General features: G+C 35.8%; 1 protein-coding gene across 1 annotated transcript; it reads right to left on the minus strand.

Annotated features, from left to right (window-relative positions):
* Positions 1-651: 651 nt before the first annotated feature.
* Positions 652-8,972, minus strand: CPR16 (cuticular protein 16). The gene is made up of 2 exons (XM_089591189.1): positions 8,843-8,972; positions 652-1,403 (listed from the first exon to the last, which is right to left on the minus strand). The coding sequence occupies exons 1-2, from the start codon at positions 8,967-8,969 to the stop codon at positions 652-654; spliced, it is 879 nt and encodes a 292-aa protein (XP_089447315.1). The 5' UTR covers positions 8,970-8,972.
* Positions 8,973-15,157: the final 6,185 nt, after the last annotated feature.

The following is a 15,157-nucleotide window of genomic DNA, read 5'->3' on the forward strand; positions in this document are numbered from 1 at the left end:
CAAACATCAAATATTTCTATATCGCTACATATATGGGGTACTCATTTGCATACAATATATATTTGATTAAACTTATCTTACGCTATATGTTTTTTTTAATTTAATAACTTATGCCTTAGAATACTCCAGTACAAGCTGTTATTATAATTTTGTATTTATTAAATATTTTTAATACTGAAATATTTGTAATACAATGTAACTATGCGATACAAGCAATACAATCATTTCCAAGAAAAAAATTCTTATTTTGTCGAATAAATAATTATCGTTAATTATTTAACACACACGTTTTATTATTACACATTTAGAATTAGAACTTAATCTTTACTTTTTATGGTGATTTTCTTCCTCAATCTTAATAAATTTATTTATTTTGTCAATAAATATACTATCAGTCATCCACATTGTAGATCTACATCGTCAATCGTATGAAAGACCCATAGAGATTATCCGGTGCTACATCTCAAAATTCGCCTAAAAACGTACTCGCAAATAGTTTAAAAATCAATTTTCTACATTTTCCGGAGATAAAATACGAAGTTTCACGAACTTACGCAACACCCAGCCTGACATAGCATAAGTGGATCCACCAAACCTAACCTCAATCCACACGTGGGTGGGACACCAAAGTGGAACTAGAAAACGCCATTCCTAAGCCTCGGGTAGGTTAGTGGCCAAAACGCGAAAGCCATCCCTGTCGGCGATGTAGTGCACCTGTTGCAGCAACCCATTGGCATCTATGTAACTGTAAGCCCCTCGAGTCGTGCCATCGAGGGAGCGGGACTCGGTTTTCGCGCTCGTGTCCCCGGTGTAGCTGTACTCGTACTGTCCAAGCGAGTCCTGGCTGTGCCTCATCGAGCTGTGAATCAACGGAAGGGGCATCACCAGCGGCAGAGCCGCGGCAGTTGGTATAAGCTGGTAGTGGTGATGGGCACTGGCCGATGTGGCGGTGAAGCGACGTGGAAACTCGCCATCGGCGTTACTGGGACCACTAGCACCACCTGCAGCTGCGGACTCGACGACGATGGCGTTGCTAGGCCGTGGGGCTGGTGGGATACTACGGGCCTCCTCGGAACTTAGTAGAAAAGGACTCCTGGACTTTTGTGATCGGGACACTGGCTGCTCAGCCTCGTGGTTGTAGTTGTCCTGTTCCGGTTGCTGCTGCTGCTGCTGGTGGTGGTATTGACGTTGGAGCCACGGTTGCTGCTGGTTCTGCCAAGACTCGACTCGGTGCAGCTGGTCAAGATGGCGTCGCTTGGCCAGGGCTACCTCGGGCGTGTCCTCCACTGGACTCAGGGTGTCACGGCCAGGCATGTTGCTCGCGTGGACTTGGAAGCCCTTCTCGGCATCGGCCGTGTAGGAGACAGTCTGCATCAAACCGTTTGCGTCGATGTACGAGTAGCCTAAAACGAAATTTGTTTTTTTTTTTTTTTTTCCTTTCGAAGCTCAAAAATGTTTATGGATGAAAATTTTCAGTAAGTATCTAGTTTAGTTTGCGCATCGCGGGTGAATGATTTTTCTAAAGAAATAATACTTATATGGTATCACTAGCTAAAGGTTTTACTCTTTGTGCTCTAGTTTAATAATTAATTTGTATCATCATTCAAAATTCAATTATATCCATTGCTAAGAGAAAGTTATTTCTTTGGTGAATTTTGTATTTCAACAATTTCTCTACCGGAAATAATTTTTTTCGAGTAATTGGTAATAAATACTTTCAACAATAAGTTAAAAACAAAAAAAAATTAACGACAATTTATGTCTAGATTTGAAACAACTGATAAAACTTACCATTCACAATTATCTGTTACTAGTTATTATCAGATATTTTATTTGTTTTTGTTCTCGAGATTGATTGATACAACAAATACCCACAAATAATACTATTTTTATAATTTTTTGTATCTGATATATAATATAATAGAAATCATCCGTTATTAACAATAATTAATAATTATTACTATTTATTTTTAAATAAATTTAATATATATAAGTCAAGTATAGGACAGTGATAATTAACATTGAAAATTATTTCCATTCACTATTTTTCTCCATGTTTCTAGAAATAACTTTGTAACAAACAATAAAAATAGTAGTAATAACTGTTTATAAAACATAATGTTACTTATTAAGTCTTATTACTTGTCTCATACCTGGACTTTTATGATTCTTATTATCAGTTATTATTTTTTATTCGTTAAAATAAATTTAGCTTGGGTTGTACGTACAATCGTCAGTTGTACAAATCGGAGTAACATCTTCAAGTTACATTCGTTTGTTCATTTACTATTGTTTGTACAAGCTCTTTTATCTTAAGATTTACATGCAATGTCCTTCTACACAGATCGAGACTTATGTCGCTGTAGATTACACCTAATTATATGTCTATAATCAGATCCACGAGGTGGATAGTCGTATTGGAACCAATTGAAACCGGTTACAAGCTTTTAAACCTTTTACTACAACTATTCAAATTTAATTGCCATCCATAGGGGTCTATACACTTTATTGTTCAAAACATCAATATCAGGGTTTGCTCAACACTGCGAGACTTCGAGAGCATTGATTAATTCGATGTAATTTGAACGAGCTATTAGCTACCTTTGTAAACCACTTGAATTCATCATGATTGTACGAGTATCGAGGGGAAAATGAACTTCATGAATTAACAGAAATCGAGACGGTCGATGTCAATGAAGCATCTATATACCGTCAGTTGCTGTGATATTGAACAATACACTGTACTTGTTAGCAATATCGGAATTTTGATTTAAAAAAAAAAAAAAACAGATACGTTAAATCACACATTAATGGAATGTACATTAAATTTGACAAAAGACAGAATTATCATTAATCGTCCACGTAGACGTACTACGAAGCTATAGTTGCCATTGTGAGTGTTGTATTCTCTTGGAAAAAAAAAGTAATTTTTCAATCGAGTAAGATGAAATCTATCGAGCGACTCTGTCGTGCAATTAAAAGTCATAGAGACATTGGCTGCACCACCGGTTTGTTCGTTGTGTGTAATGAAGCAAGAAAATGAAGGATCTACTACCGGTACCACTGGCCGTGATTACAGGGTCAGTAGTGGGTAAGCTGATAATGAACGAGCAATTAAAACGTGGCCACGTAACGCTATCTCCTTTTCACGGCTCGTGTAACGTTGAAATGGAAAGCAAACAAAGTTAAAGTATTGGAAAAATCGAAAAGGACGCGTGGGAATTTGAAACGATAGGAGAGCAGTTGTACGTTAACAAAAACAAAAGAAATTGCGACCTGTTTGATTTAAAACGAAAAATTGAGTGATTAAAGTGCAACCAGATAGGAAATTTGTTTATTTCTAGAGGACTATTTCTAATTTTTACTGTCACTTTACGAGAAGTAGGACGATATTTCGTTTTTCTTTCGTAGTAAATTGTAAGCGATAAGATGTACCCAATGTGACGAACTCTCGCTTACTTTTGCTACAGACGACAGTGAGTACAGAGAATTTTTAAGTATAGAGTGTAAATGTACCAAACGTTGGCCATCTTAGTAGACCATTTTCTAAAGTACTCCATAAATATAAAAAAAAAAGTAAAATTTCAAGTCCTAATGGGAATTATTTTATAGTTATAAACTATTTTAAGCTGTACCAAAAAGAAATGATTTTTTGCATACACAGAAAAAAAGCTTTTATTTATTATTTGACATGATGGAATGTCCCAATTATTGGCCACTGTAGAAAAAACTTGTCCCTGTGGCCGAAACTTCAAGTCCCAATCACTGGCCAGTCGTATGAATTGCACGCAATTACATTGGCCAGTTATTAGGATACACTGAAAGTGAGGTTACGTTGACAGATGTCCCAAAGCCTGGCCAGCCAACCAAAATCCCTTTATAGAAACACTTTTTTCTAATTTCCTGGTTAAAGTATTATCAAGATAACTATTAACAATGAAATTAATATAATTTTTAAGCGTGAATATTAATCAAAATATTTTTTACAGCTGCAAAAATTCGTGCGAATCGTAAAATTGTGATTGTGGTCAGTCTTTGGGACCAATTTTTTGGTGGCCAAGCATTGGTACATTTACCTTATGCGTTATTTTTACCTAACTAACCTAAATGGCAGATTTTTATTTTAAAGGAGCCCTGAAAACAGATGCAAATAGGTTGTTTGCTTTATTCATTAAAAATAAAAGGCGACAAGGTCTCATTGACCAGAAGTTTGTGTAGCAACAATGATAGTTTTTTATATTTGTGCTTCTTTATGCAGTGCCATACGATTTTCAAGGGTGTAAGACTGAGAAATCATTTAAAATGCGTAACAGGTTAACTCCAGATGCCACCAAATAATGATACTATTTTGGAACAAAGAGCTTCCTTAATAAAATGAAAAACAAAAAACTAAGATCACAAGTGCTTGTATGGATGCGAGTACAATTAAAAGTTGATTCTTGTGACTTCATTTCACAATTGTTGATTATTACTAGTAGTACGATGTATAATTAAATTTATCTCGGAAAAGAAGATTGCGTCCTCAAAAACATTCCTTCAGCTATTCTCGAGTATTGGAATGTGACTCTATTTTTTTTTTTATAACTGCAGAATTTGTGATATTCAGAGCTATGACGTAATATTGCAACAGTCTATTTTGAGTTCCTAGAGCTTTGAAACTGAGTGATCTTGCAAACCAGTACAAAAAATTTATTTCAAACTAGTTTTAACAAATGAACTACTTCAACAACTTGTCATCAAAGATCTGAGCTTGTGTGATACTAAAAAAAATGGTATGAAATTCATAAACGTCCATTACAATTGAGACATTTTGTTCGGTAAAATCATTTGGAGAAAATTTCATCTTGTTAGACCAAATACTGTTCATCACAGCTTAAAACTATCCAAAAACGTTTCTCGTGCAATCCACCATAAATAGATAATCTTTGTAAGCCAATGAATGACAAAGCATCTTTATCACATCACGAGCAATTAGAAACTCCAAAATGATTTCCCAAAAAGGCGACACAGCGTCGTATCATCGTTGTGGAATCGCTTCAACCGAGTTTAGCTCTATACCCTATACAACACACCCCTGTAATCAGTCAACTTTAACTACACTCGGCTCATATACCTACCCATCGTTAAAAGCAAAGTGCACGAGTTTCCAACTTTTCCATACGTACCCCCTCGCACAAGCTTGGATTAAAGACGCGTGGCTTGGCAATTATGGGTGTAGAACACATTAGACCTACGTACAGGTGCATGTAACCGATGAATTTTGCAGGGACCTACTATTAAACCCTAATGTCTAATCGACGCACGATAAAGGCTGCTAAAGTCTCGTGTAATATGTGGATTATGCATTTAACATATAACGTTAGGGGTTACATATGTCGCCTCGAACATTCACATAATATACTGTCGTTTCAGATACCGAAGTATTTTTGTAACAATTACGTTTCTTACGTTTACAGTCTTAGAATCAGAAAATTCGTACACCGTGGGCAGACACGAGAAGTTGGGTTTTGTACATAGAGCATTGAAAAATAATTACATTCTAGATTTTAATTTTTACAGGTATTTTTCTTTTTACTCATGTACATATAAATATTGATTCCTCAAAAGATATCACCAACATTTCGACAACTGGGTTTTCGTTTTTGTCAGCCTAAAATTTATCTTGAGTTATAAATGTCACAGTAACTGGCCACTTTATAAGGTACTCGTACTTCAAAGCTACATAGCCGTTACAACATAAAGTACCTCCATAATAAAATTCTGGTGACCAACTAACAGGACACATGAATTAATCCAGTAGTTGTTTTTCACTGCGTGTATCTTACTTACGCAGTGACCAAGTACGAGAACCACTTTTTGACAATTACTAACATTACGGGATTGTAATTTATAAATTCAAAGTATTAAATCAGTGTAAAAATTTTTAATACTTATTGGTACGTGTCAAAGTTGCATAATCTATTTAATTCTAACAAAAAAAAAGAAATTACTGAAATTTCCAGTTAATGTAATAGAGGTTGACAAGCATGAAGTAGTTACGCGCGCACCAATCTCAACCCACTCTGGGTTTTATTACATGTAAAGCGCAATTTCGTTTCCACGAAGCTATTCCTTGAGCATAATTTTCTAGCTCGATAAATTGTTCAAGGTACTAATTTTAACGGGGAGGCGAAACTTATGATTTAAACTCAAATTTCATTTTCATTAGATTCGACGTCGTAATCTCGTTAAACTACCTATGCAAACAAAATACAACGCATGAATTGAAATAATAGGATCTAATTAATTTTTGAGGGGAAAAAATTACCAGGAAAAAGGTTACAATAATTTTAACTCGAGCGAGAGATTAATTCCACAACAGATGGTGCATCTCGTTCTAGGGATTAATTTACTGGTGGTCGTTTTGGGTCCATCTCCCGAAGGTAATTTTACATCGACATGAGCGCGTGTATACACGCAGAGAGAAAGACACGCTGTCAGGAGACAGATGGACAGACAGAGCAAGAGACGAAAAGGAAACACGCTGCATTGAACAGCGGCGCAGCCATCACGAGAGGACATCAGTGTAGCAATTCTGGCGCACAATGGAAGCTTCGGTACTTATACAGGAAGTTGGGACGAATTTTGAAACATATTCGGTTCGTCTCTGAGATTCGGTGACTGAAGAAAAAAAAATCGGTTCTTTTTTATTAGCATTTCGTTACTCGGAAGCTATCTCATCCTTTTGAATTCTAAGGAATTTCAAGTGATTTCTTTGGTGAGACTGCAACCATTTGGAAAAACTCGACCAACGTCCAACTCGCTTGTATTCAAAGCAATACTTTTGAGATGATCTGGTTGAAATTCGTGGAAACTTTGTTCGAATGGAAAAATTCTTAAATTCATAAAAAAAAAAAAAAAATTTATAATTATGTATGTGAAAATTTCTAAAGAGTTTGACAAGTCAAAATGTGTTTTGTGTCAAGCTTTTTTGTGCTTACCATTATTTCGGTATAATATATTTTAAACGAATATATACCATATTCGAAATCTGAATGTATAACTGGAAATATGGAAAAATTACTTAATGGAAACATGTCTTGCCAGCTGCAGATCGACAGGACAGGCTAATGATAAATTAACAGGGAGTAATGTAAAAGGACAATTTTGATGAATTTTTTTTTTTAACTCTTAGTTCTTTAATCCTTTACACATAAAAAATAAAGAAAGTAATACGTACTATTATTTATGAAAATTCCTATCTTTCTTACATGTTTTTTTTTTTATTTTTGTTTTTCTACTATGAAAAAAAAAAAAACTAGAAGGACGAAGAATCTCAAAAAAACTCGAGTACGTTATTAAAACCCTGAGGATCAACGTAACATTCGCAAACAAGTTTTTATGTCAAGATATTCGATTCAACTAGATCCTCTAAATATTTTGCAAAAAAAATCAAGTACAAGCCTATAACTAATCGTAAAAAGAGCCTCAATCAACTCGATTGAAAGAAAAAAACTCGAGCGACACCGCAAAATCAAAGCCCATACCTCAGTAAACGCGCATCATCGGCAAACGTAATTCCCTCCGAATTTTTTGCATCCCCGTCTCTATAAGATACACGCAAGCACGAGAACCCGCACACGCAAGAGACCTCCCGCCGCGAGACTAATAATATCAATTTCCCACTTCGCACGCCGTCTCGCTTATCAGACGATTTTTGCCCCGGGCTCGCGTCACACTCGCACGCGAGTTCAAGCACCCTATTCCCCTCCCCCCCTCCCTTTGCCGCAACTCTTGCAACATTGTTATTGCCCTTCGAAACTGTAAAGTGCATCTATATGAAGTTCGAGTCACGCCAGAGGGCAATAACGACGCCCGGGTTGTGCGTTTTATTAATACCAACGGCGTGAATCGCGCTCTCCCTATCTTGAACACGCTGTAACTAACGGCGAACCATAATGACCCGGCGTGCGGTACTTTACCAACATTTACGATTGTGCGCGTCCGTAATATGACTAGGTGATGCGCATCTGAGTCAAATACGTAATCTTTGTTTAACCAGTGAAAAATCAGTTAATAAGTTTACATGTAGGCATCGGTTGTCCCTCCTGACAACATTTGATTTTTTTGTATCGATGCTTCAAGAAACGAATCAAAATCTCCTACACGAGTACCCAAGTGCGTAGAATGTTATGGCGATTTACTACTTCTGACAGACTAATAATAAGTAAGGGAAAAACAAGAAAAGTTGGCTTGAGAGAAGAAATCGCTCTTACCCAATTTCAAACTATATCTCATTTTATTATCTTGCGAAAAAGAACCAAAAAACAAATTATTGTAAAATTTATAACATATTGATATATACGTTGGATTGGTAAAAATTTAACTTGAAACCAAAATTTCAGTGTAGTACACCAAAAAATGTCTTTCCCATCCCAATTTCTTCCTAATCATCTCCTGGAAAAATCAACGTAGGATCGAGAGATTTCTGTAAAATAACATAAGCCAATATACCAATATTGTTATCACTCCGGATGGATGACCTAATTAAATATCAACACAAATTTAAACAATTGCTCACACGTGTACCCACATAGTTTGGATTTTGTATAGTGTACATCGCGAGCCTCAACAAGGAGCATTATATTGTGTCTTTTCACACATCCGACCCTATAACTAGCCAGTTTAAGGTCACTTACCTATTTCCCACATGCAAATTTCGTGAAAATTCCGATGAAATTGTCTACCAGCTGTAGAAGCTCACGGTGTATTATGTAATAATCTACGTGATGAACCAAATGGAAGGAAAAAAAAAAAAAAGTTGTTTTTGTAATATCCCAATAGAGCAAGTTTGTCGTCTTACCACCGCGAGTGACGCCGTTGAAGCTCGACTCGGATTTCGAGTGATGGGGTCCAGTGTAGCCGTACTGGTAGGCGCCGTTAACCGCGTCCTGGGTATGGTACTGCGTCGCCCGCGCTTTGCGACCCATCCACACGAGCTCGGCATTGTTTGGGCTCTCCGGTGGAATCGACGCCGCGCCTACGAGCAGTGGCAGCAACAGCACCACCAAGTTCGTCGTCATCGCTACCCGCTCCTGTGTTGGGGGATGAAAATTTTCTTGCTGATTAAAAGGATTGCTGTAGGAAAGAATTTGCATATTTCCAAAGTCATTCCGTACAAAACTATACCACCTTATTTTGAAGTGTCTCGTAAGCGTTTTTATATTTACGATTGGATCGTCTTTGACTTGTCGCGTGATTTAACTGAATTTTAGGTGATTTCAAAATGTTTTCATTTTCGTACAGTTCCTATTGGATTTCATAGCAAGCATTGGAGTATTAATATTTAAAATATACTTTCGTACAAAAATATATTTTGTGTACCAATAACTGAACATGTGACATGTATTTTGATGCATTGATTAAATACATTTAAAAATTTTCACAGCCGCGCTATCCCAAATCGCACGAGAAATAAATCAAACTAGCTTTTATTTAAATCGATTAAAATAAATAATAAAAACGAATTGAGGTACCAAAGTACGTGTTCTTTTTATAATCGACAATATACGTATACTGTATGACCAAGTAAATAATTTTGTTTCGAACAAAAATATATGTCACTATTGTACTACGTGGTTGGATCTTAGTTTGACTGCAGGGACCAATTACACTTATTATTCTCATTCAAGGCGTAATATAACACTATGGAACCACTTGAAGAAAATCAGCACATTTGTCGCTAGTTGTCAATCCCCGCGAAAGCCTTTCTCGTGCGAGAAACGCTGAAATCGGATAGCCAGCGACAAATGCAGTGCTTTGCACCTCAGTCGGGATTTCGCGCTGAATTCGATTAAGATCGAATTGAAATGAAAGACTCCGAACTTAATTTGAATAAATAAGAAAAGAGCAAGCGATTGGACGCTCAACGCGCGCTCCTCGATAAAACGCCTGTCGCGCGAAGCGTAAAAAAGAACGGCGTTCACGGGTTTGAGTTGGAGACTTGCGAAGACGAATATGAACTTTTGTGGTTGGAAAAAGTAAAGAAAACGAAAAAAGGAAAATTATTCCATCAGGAAAGTTGGACGAATACCTAAAAAAAACTTGTCTCAAAAACACAATTTACATGAGTGCATGAACGCAGAGCTTAAAGCTCGAGGTACGAATGATTTACCGCTCGTGTAGGTGTATGATCAAACCAACAAAAAAATCATCGTACCGAAAGAACAGTCCACTGTACGTTACAATCTCAAAGTATATTTATAAATAAACTTGAGTTTTCATGTCACTACCAATCCATTCGTGTTTTTAATACTGTAAATAGATACATTTTTTTAGAAAATAATTACTTTAATCATCAACATAAGAAAATTCATAATTTAAACTTTAATGAAGATATATAAAATTTTAAGTTTCAATCAAAAATGCATTCTGAAAAAATTTCTTAGATGTAGTTCTTTGTTAAATAATCATTTAACAATTTATTAAATAGACATTTTTAATTAAAAATGGATTAAACCAAGACATACAATATAGTTTATTTTTAATAGGTCGTTTGAATTTTAATTATATTTGAATTCATACTTAAACCCTTATTTGATGTGTGATAAAAATTTAACTAACAATTTAAAAAATGTTGTAATTATTGAGCTCTCGTTTTTTTCAGATGTTTTTAAAAGTTAATGATCATCTTGAAGAGTGAGTGAGATATTCTGGGACATCATTTAAAACCTTGTCTTTTAAGAGTTTAGGAATTCAATTTTTTCCTGCTACAATTTTTCTCCAATTGGATGAAAATAAGATATAAAATTTTGTTATTTTGATAAAGAAAAGTAAATATAGTAGTTTATTAGTACAAAATTAACGAGCATTTTTCTTTTGCGAAATAAAATTTTTGTACAGCAAAGAATAAAATTGTGGGCTATACCCAGTTTATACGGAAATGAGAAAACAATGATTTTTAATATTTCTGCAGAGTTAAATATTTTTCTTACTTCTGAAGTTTTTTCCATATTTTATATTAAATATTGACAATCGACAAATTCTTTTCTAATTTAGAAGATCGAAATTTCTTCAGAAAAAATTGTAATAATTGTGGCGTAAGTGTGTATGACCAGTTCTACTTTATATGTGACGTAAGTTATACGTGAGTATAGTCAACATTTTCTCATAACGACCCAGTGGTTAGTCGCATCAACCGATATAATAAAACTTCAACAACAATTGATAGAAATGTTAAGTTTTTTTTATAGTACAAAAAAATAAAATAAAATTTATTACGTAAAATGTATGATAATTACTAGCAAAAATTTTGAGGTAATAATACAATAAAATTTATTTTCAAACGAAGCCAAATTTTTTTCATGCAATAAAGCGATTTATTTTAACATGTATCTCCTCACAGCATCGTCTATTAGGAAATTTTTATCAAAGTTTAATGACAAATTTTCGTCAAAAGTTCTTGACATTATTTCATGACCAAAAAAACTTGAAAAATTTCATCATTAAAATTTCATCGCGTCAACTTTTTTAAAATCATAACAATAACTTTTTATACATCATTTTAAGCAAAACATCGAAATTTAGAATAAAAATTGGTCTCGAGAGCGTACCCGTGAAATTTTTGCGTCACGCATTTAGAACACGCAAGCGCAGAAAAAAAGACGCGCGGAATAAAGTTGGCGCCTCGCTTACCCTCGCTTCTCGTCATCCCCAATCGGATCCCGGAAAATTGAACGTCAAGTGCATGTACTACTTTGCGCTGCGATTTCATATTATTGTAGATGTCGATCGCGAGCTTATCCCGTACACGCACACTCTTTTCGAAAAATGTCGCGGGAGGTATTCATACGATTTTTTTTTTTTTTTTTACTTATTTATTTATTGCACGCGTTCTCGTTACAAATTTACTTCTGGTTTTATTTCGAAAGTACATGGTTGCATTGTATTGAAGCTTGACTTGAATTGTGCTTGTTTCAGTCATAAATGTTTGCTAAAAACGTGCAAGATGTAGATTAACAAAACATTTTTTTTATATTGCAGTAAATTTATTTCGCAAAATAAGTGACCAATATTTCGATTAGTTCAACAATAAAACAGTTGCAGTAGGGCGTAAAAGAAAAAAACGGAGCGTACGTGGTATTCGTTATTTCGAGGTGGCCTACTTTTGAGCCAAAAACAATAAAATAGCAGTGCAAATAAGGACACAATGAGACACAGGTGGCTTTTCTAAACTGCTACTGCACGGATTTTATTTGCATACGCTGTTACGAAAAACGTATGTATAATTTCTCTAATTATTTCGAGACAATGACTTCTGCGTAAGCTTTGTTGGCCAACACTTTACGATTCAATTTTTAAGGCGATGTCTAATGACTCGGACAGCGTGTTACTCACGCTGAGTTGCAAAACAACTATTTTTTATTGAATTAAATATACATATGGTGTATACAAATGTATGTTCATTACTTAATCGATTTCGTGAATAATATATATTAGTCCATATTTCTTGATAAATATAGCGATAGTTGAGTAAATCCTAAATTAGTAACACAAATTAAATTACATCAATTATAATATAAAGTATAACATCACCGTTTAAAATGATATAAAAGCATGATATTACCCGTTTAATCGACGTGCACGTGATGTAATCATAACATTAAACTCAGCTTCAATCTTTTCTTAAAATATTTAATGTGACGTTACTAAAGCCTTTTTATTCGTTGTATGATTGATTAAGATAAATCACGAGTTTTTTTTTTTTTTATAAATAGTTTGCATCAAATGTTAGCAAAGATTAAAATGAAACTAACTAACCCTACAAAAATAATTTGGAGTGGTACTTTCGGTTTTTTTTTGTTCCTTTAAAATACATATGGTAGGGTGAATAAAATTCACTGAATTTTAGTGTAAAAATTATGTAACAATGCGCTTAAAGTATATTTTAGTTTTTTATTTATAGAATTCCTCTGATACAAGTCACGTGGGTCTTTATTGAAAAAATATTTTAAACCATAATCATTAACTTACATCACGACCTTTGAATTAAAAAATGTACAAAATTGACGGCAGAGGTTCATTTTTCATAAAAAAAATCGTACAAGCAGTTACAACAAGTATCAAATTGTTGTAAGTGCATTTAGCGCGACTCGCGTATTAAAAAAAAACCAGTCATTTGCCCGAAAAATAACCAATCCTCAATGTCCAATAACCAAAAATATGATAACTCACGTAAGCCATCCTTCGTAGGTAGAACCAATGGAAAAAGTCAGTGGGGCCTTCTAAAAAAGTGCTCCTCGTCGGGCAAAAATTACAGTCGAAGACGGCAAAACTATTGTTACGGCCAACTCCTGTGAACTCTTGTAACGCACCGGTTGACGTAAGCGCATCCAACATCCAAACACAATACCATAAGTACACGAGTACAATATAACCGGCTGGCAGCTCGAAACAGAGAGCAGAAGCGCAAGGTCGGCACCGGCCGCACTTATATAGTCACCGGGATGCGCTCCACCCCCCCCTCCACCACCACCGCGACCGGCACAGCCGCTACTACGACTAGGCGGACCCCAAGGGCCCTATGGCTCGAGCGATAGCGCACGGGTGTATACGTGTGTGTGCGTAACATGAGAAACTACCATCGCGTAGCGGCCCACAAATCACAGCGCGCTCGATTCGCAGGCCGATAAATCACGCTTTATTGGTGTCCGGTCGCGAGCCGGCCGGCTCGGCTCTTATATGACCCATTGTCTTTTCGCGCGACTGGACCTTTCCGCTCTTCCATGGCGTACGCCGGCTTTGGTTTTTTTTTCCCCCCCCCCTATGTATATAGGTACTGGTGCGCGCGGAGAGCGGAAGGTGATGAAGAGAGCGTGCCTCACTTTGCCGCGAGTGGATATGCACTTGAACTTGGCGTCTCTCTCCGCGAAAGGAGGATGCGCGGTGTGAGTGTGTGTGTGTGTTTACTTGCGGATAAAATCCGTCCAGCGAGTTCGAGGAAACGCTTATTTTATCAATTCTATGGTACATTGGTACGGTTTCGAGCTCCCATATACTTTTTCGTTGGAGAAGTTACGGGGGAGCGCGTGGGTTTGTTTGTGGTGGATAAATTTCAATGCGATCTCGAAATCGCTGGTGATTCGGAAAATTTTATGGAGAAACAAAAGAAATCGTTCACTCTCTGTTCACGTTGTGTCTCGTTATTACTGGGACTGGAGTATTATTAAATGTAATGCGTGTTTCATCACATTGAAATCATACGATTACAGTTTAAAAGATTAATGGATCATTGGCAGGTGTTCTGATTACTCACTGCAAATGTAATGTGATGTTCAATGTTAGATGCCGAGAAAATTTTAGAATTACATGTTGTTGATATCGTATGATTACAGGATAGGGTACCATTGTACGTGAAGTAAGTGCCATTTTTCTGATGGGAGGTTATTGGGTTATCTCGACCCTGCAATCGAGAAAAATAGTCGTTTTTTATCAAAGGAAATTAAAAAATTGTGACTCGAAAAGAAAGCGTGTATCTCCCTAAAAGCTTATTAACTCTTACTTTAGTGGAGATAACAATTAATGTCCAGAAATGAATGCCGTAATACTTTCTTCTCATGAATTCAGGGACAAAATGTATAGTAGTTCCGGCAGAGGTGCGATAATAGTGTATTGCGTCCTTATGAGAAGAATGTACGACATTCTTTTTTGGGTGCGATACCTTGGGAGTCAATGAGGTATTTTACTCCCTCACATGTTCGATCTTTTTTCCTTCCTCTACTGAAAATATGACTTTTTGCATGATTTTCGGACTATGTGTATATTTCTGGAGTCATTTACTTTGAGTAAAAGAAAAACACACAAAGGACATAAAAATATTTTCAAATGCAGTGAATACCATTTTTTACTCTGAAGGAAATATGGCACTTTCCACCCCTACTACCGGGAAAGAAAAATATTAATTTTGGCGTATGGTACAAAAATTTGTTCATTACCAATATTATACTATCATATAACATGTGCTATACACTTGCAAGCACAGCGTCGCGTTTACAATATACTTTTGTTCCCCTTCCCATATCACCGGCATCATTCTACCGGTCAAAAACCTGTTTATCAGTCACGTAAGTATTGCATTTCACTTTATTAAATTTTTTTTAAGGATGACAACATTTTTCGT

This window comes from Copidosoma floridanum, unplaced genomic scaffold (genome assembly GCF_036245765.1).
Source record: "Copidosoma floridanum isolate Cflo_tuat_1 unplaced genomic scaffold, Cflo_Japanese_pri ptg000013l, whole genome shotgun sequence".
Taxonomy (NCBI): Eukaryota; Metazoa; Arthropoda; class Insecta; order Hymenoptera; family Encyrtidae; genus Copidosoma; species Copidosoma floridanum.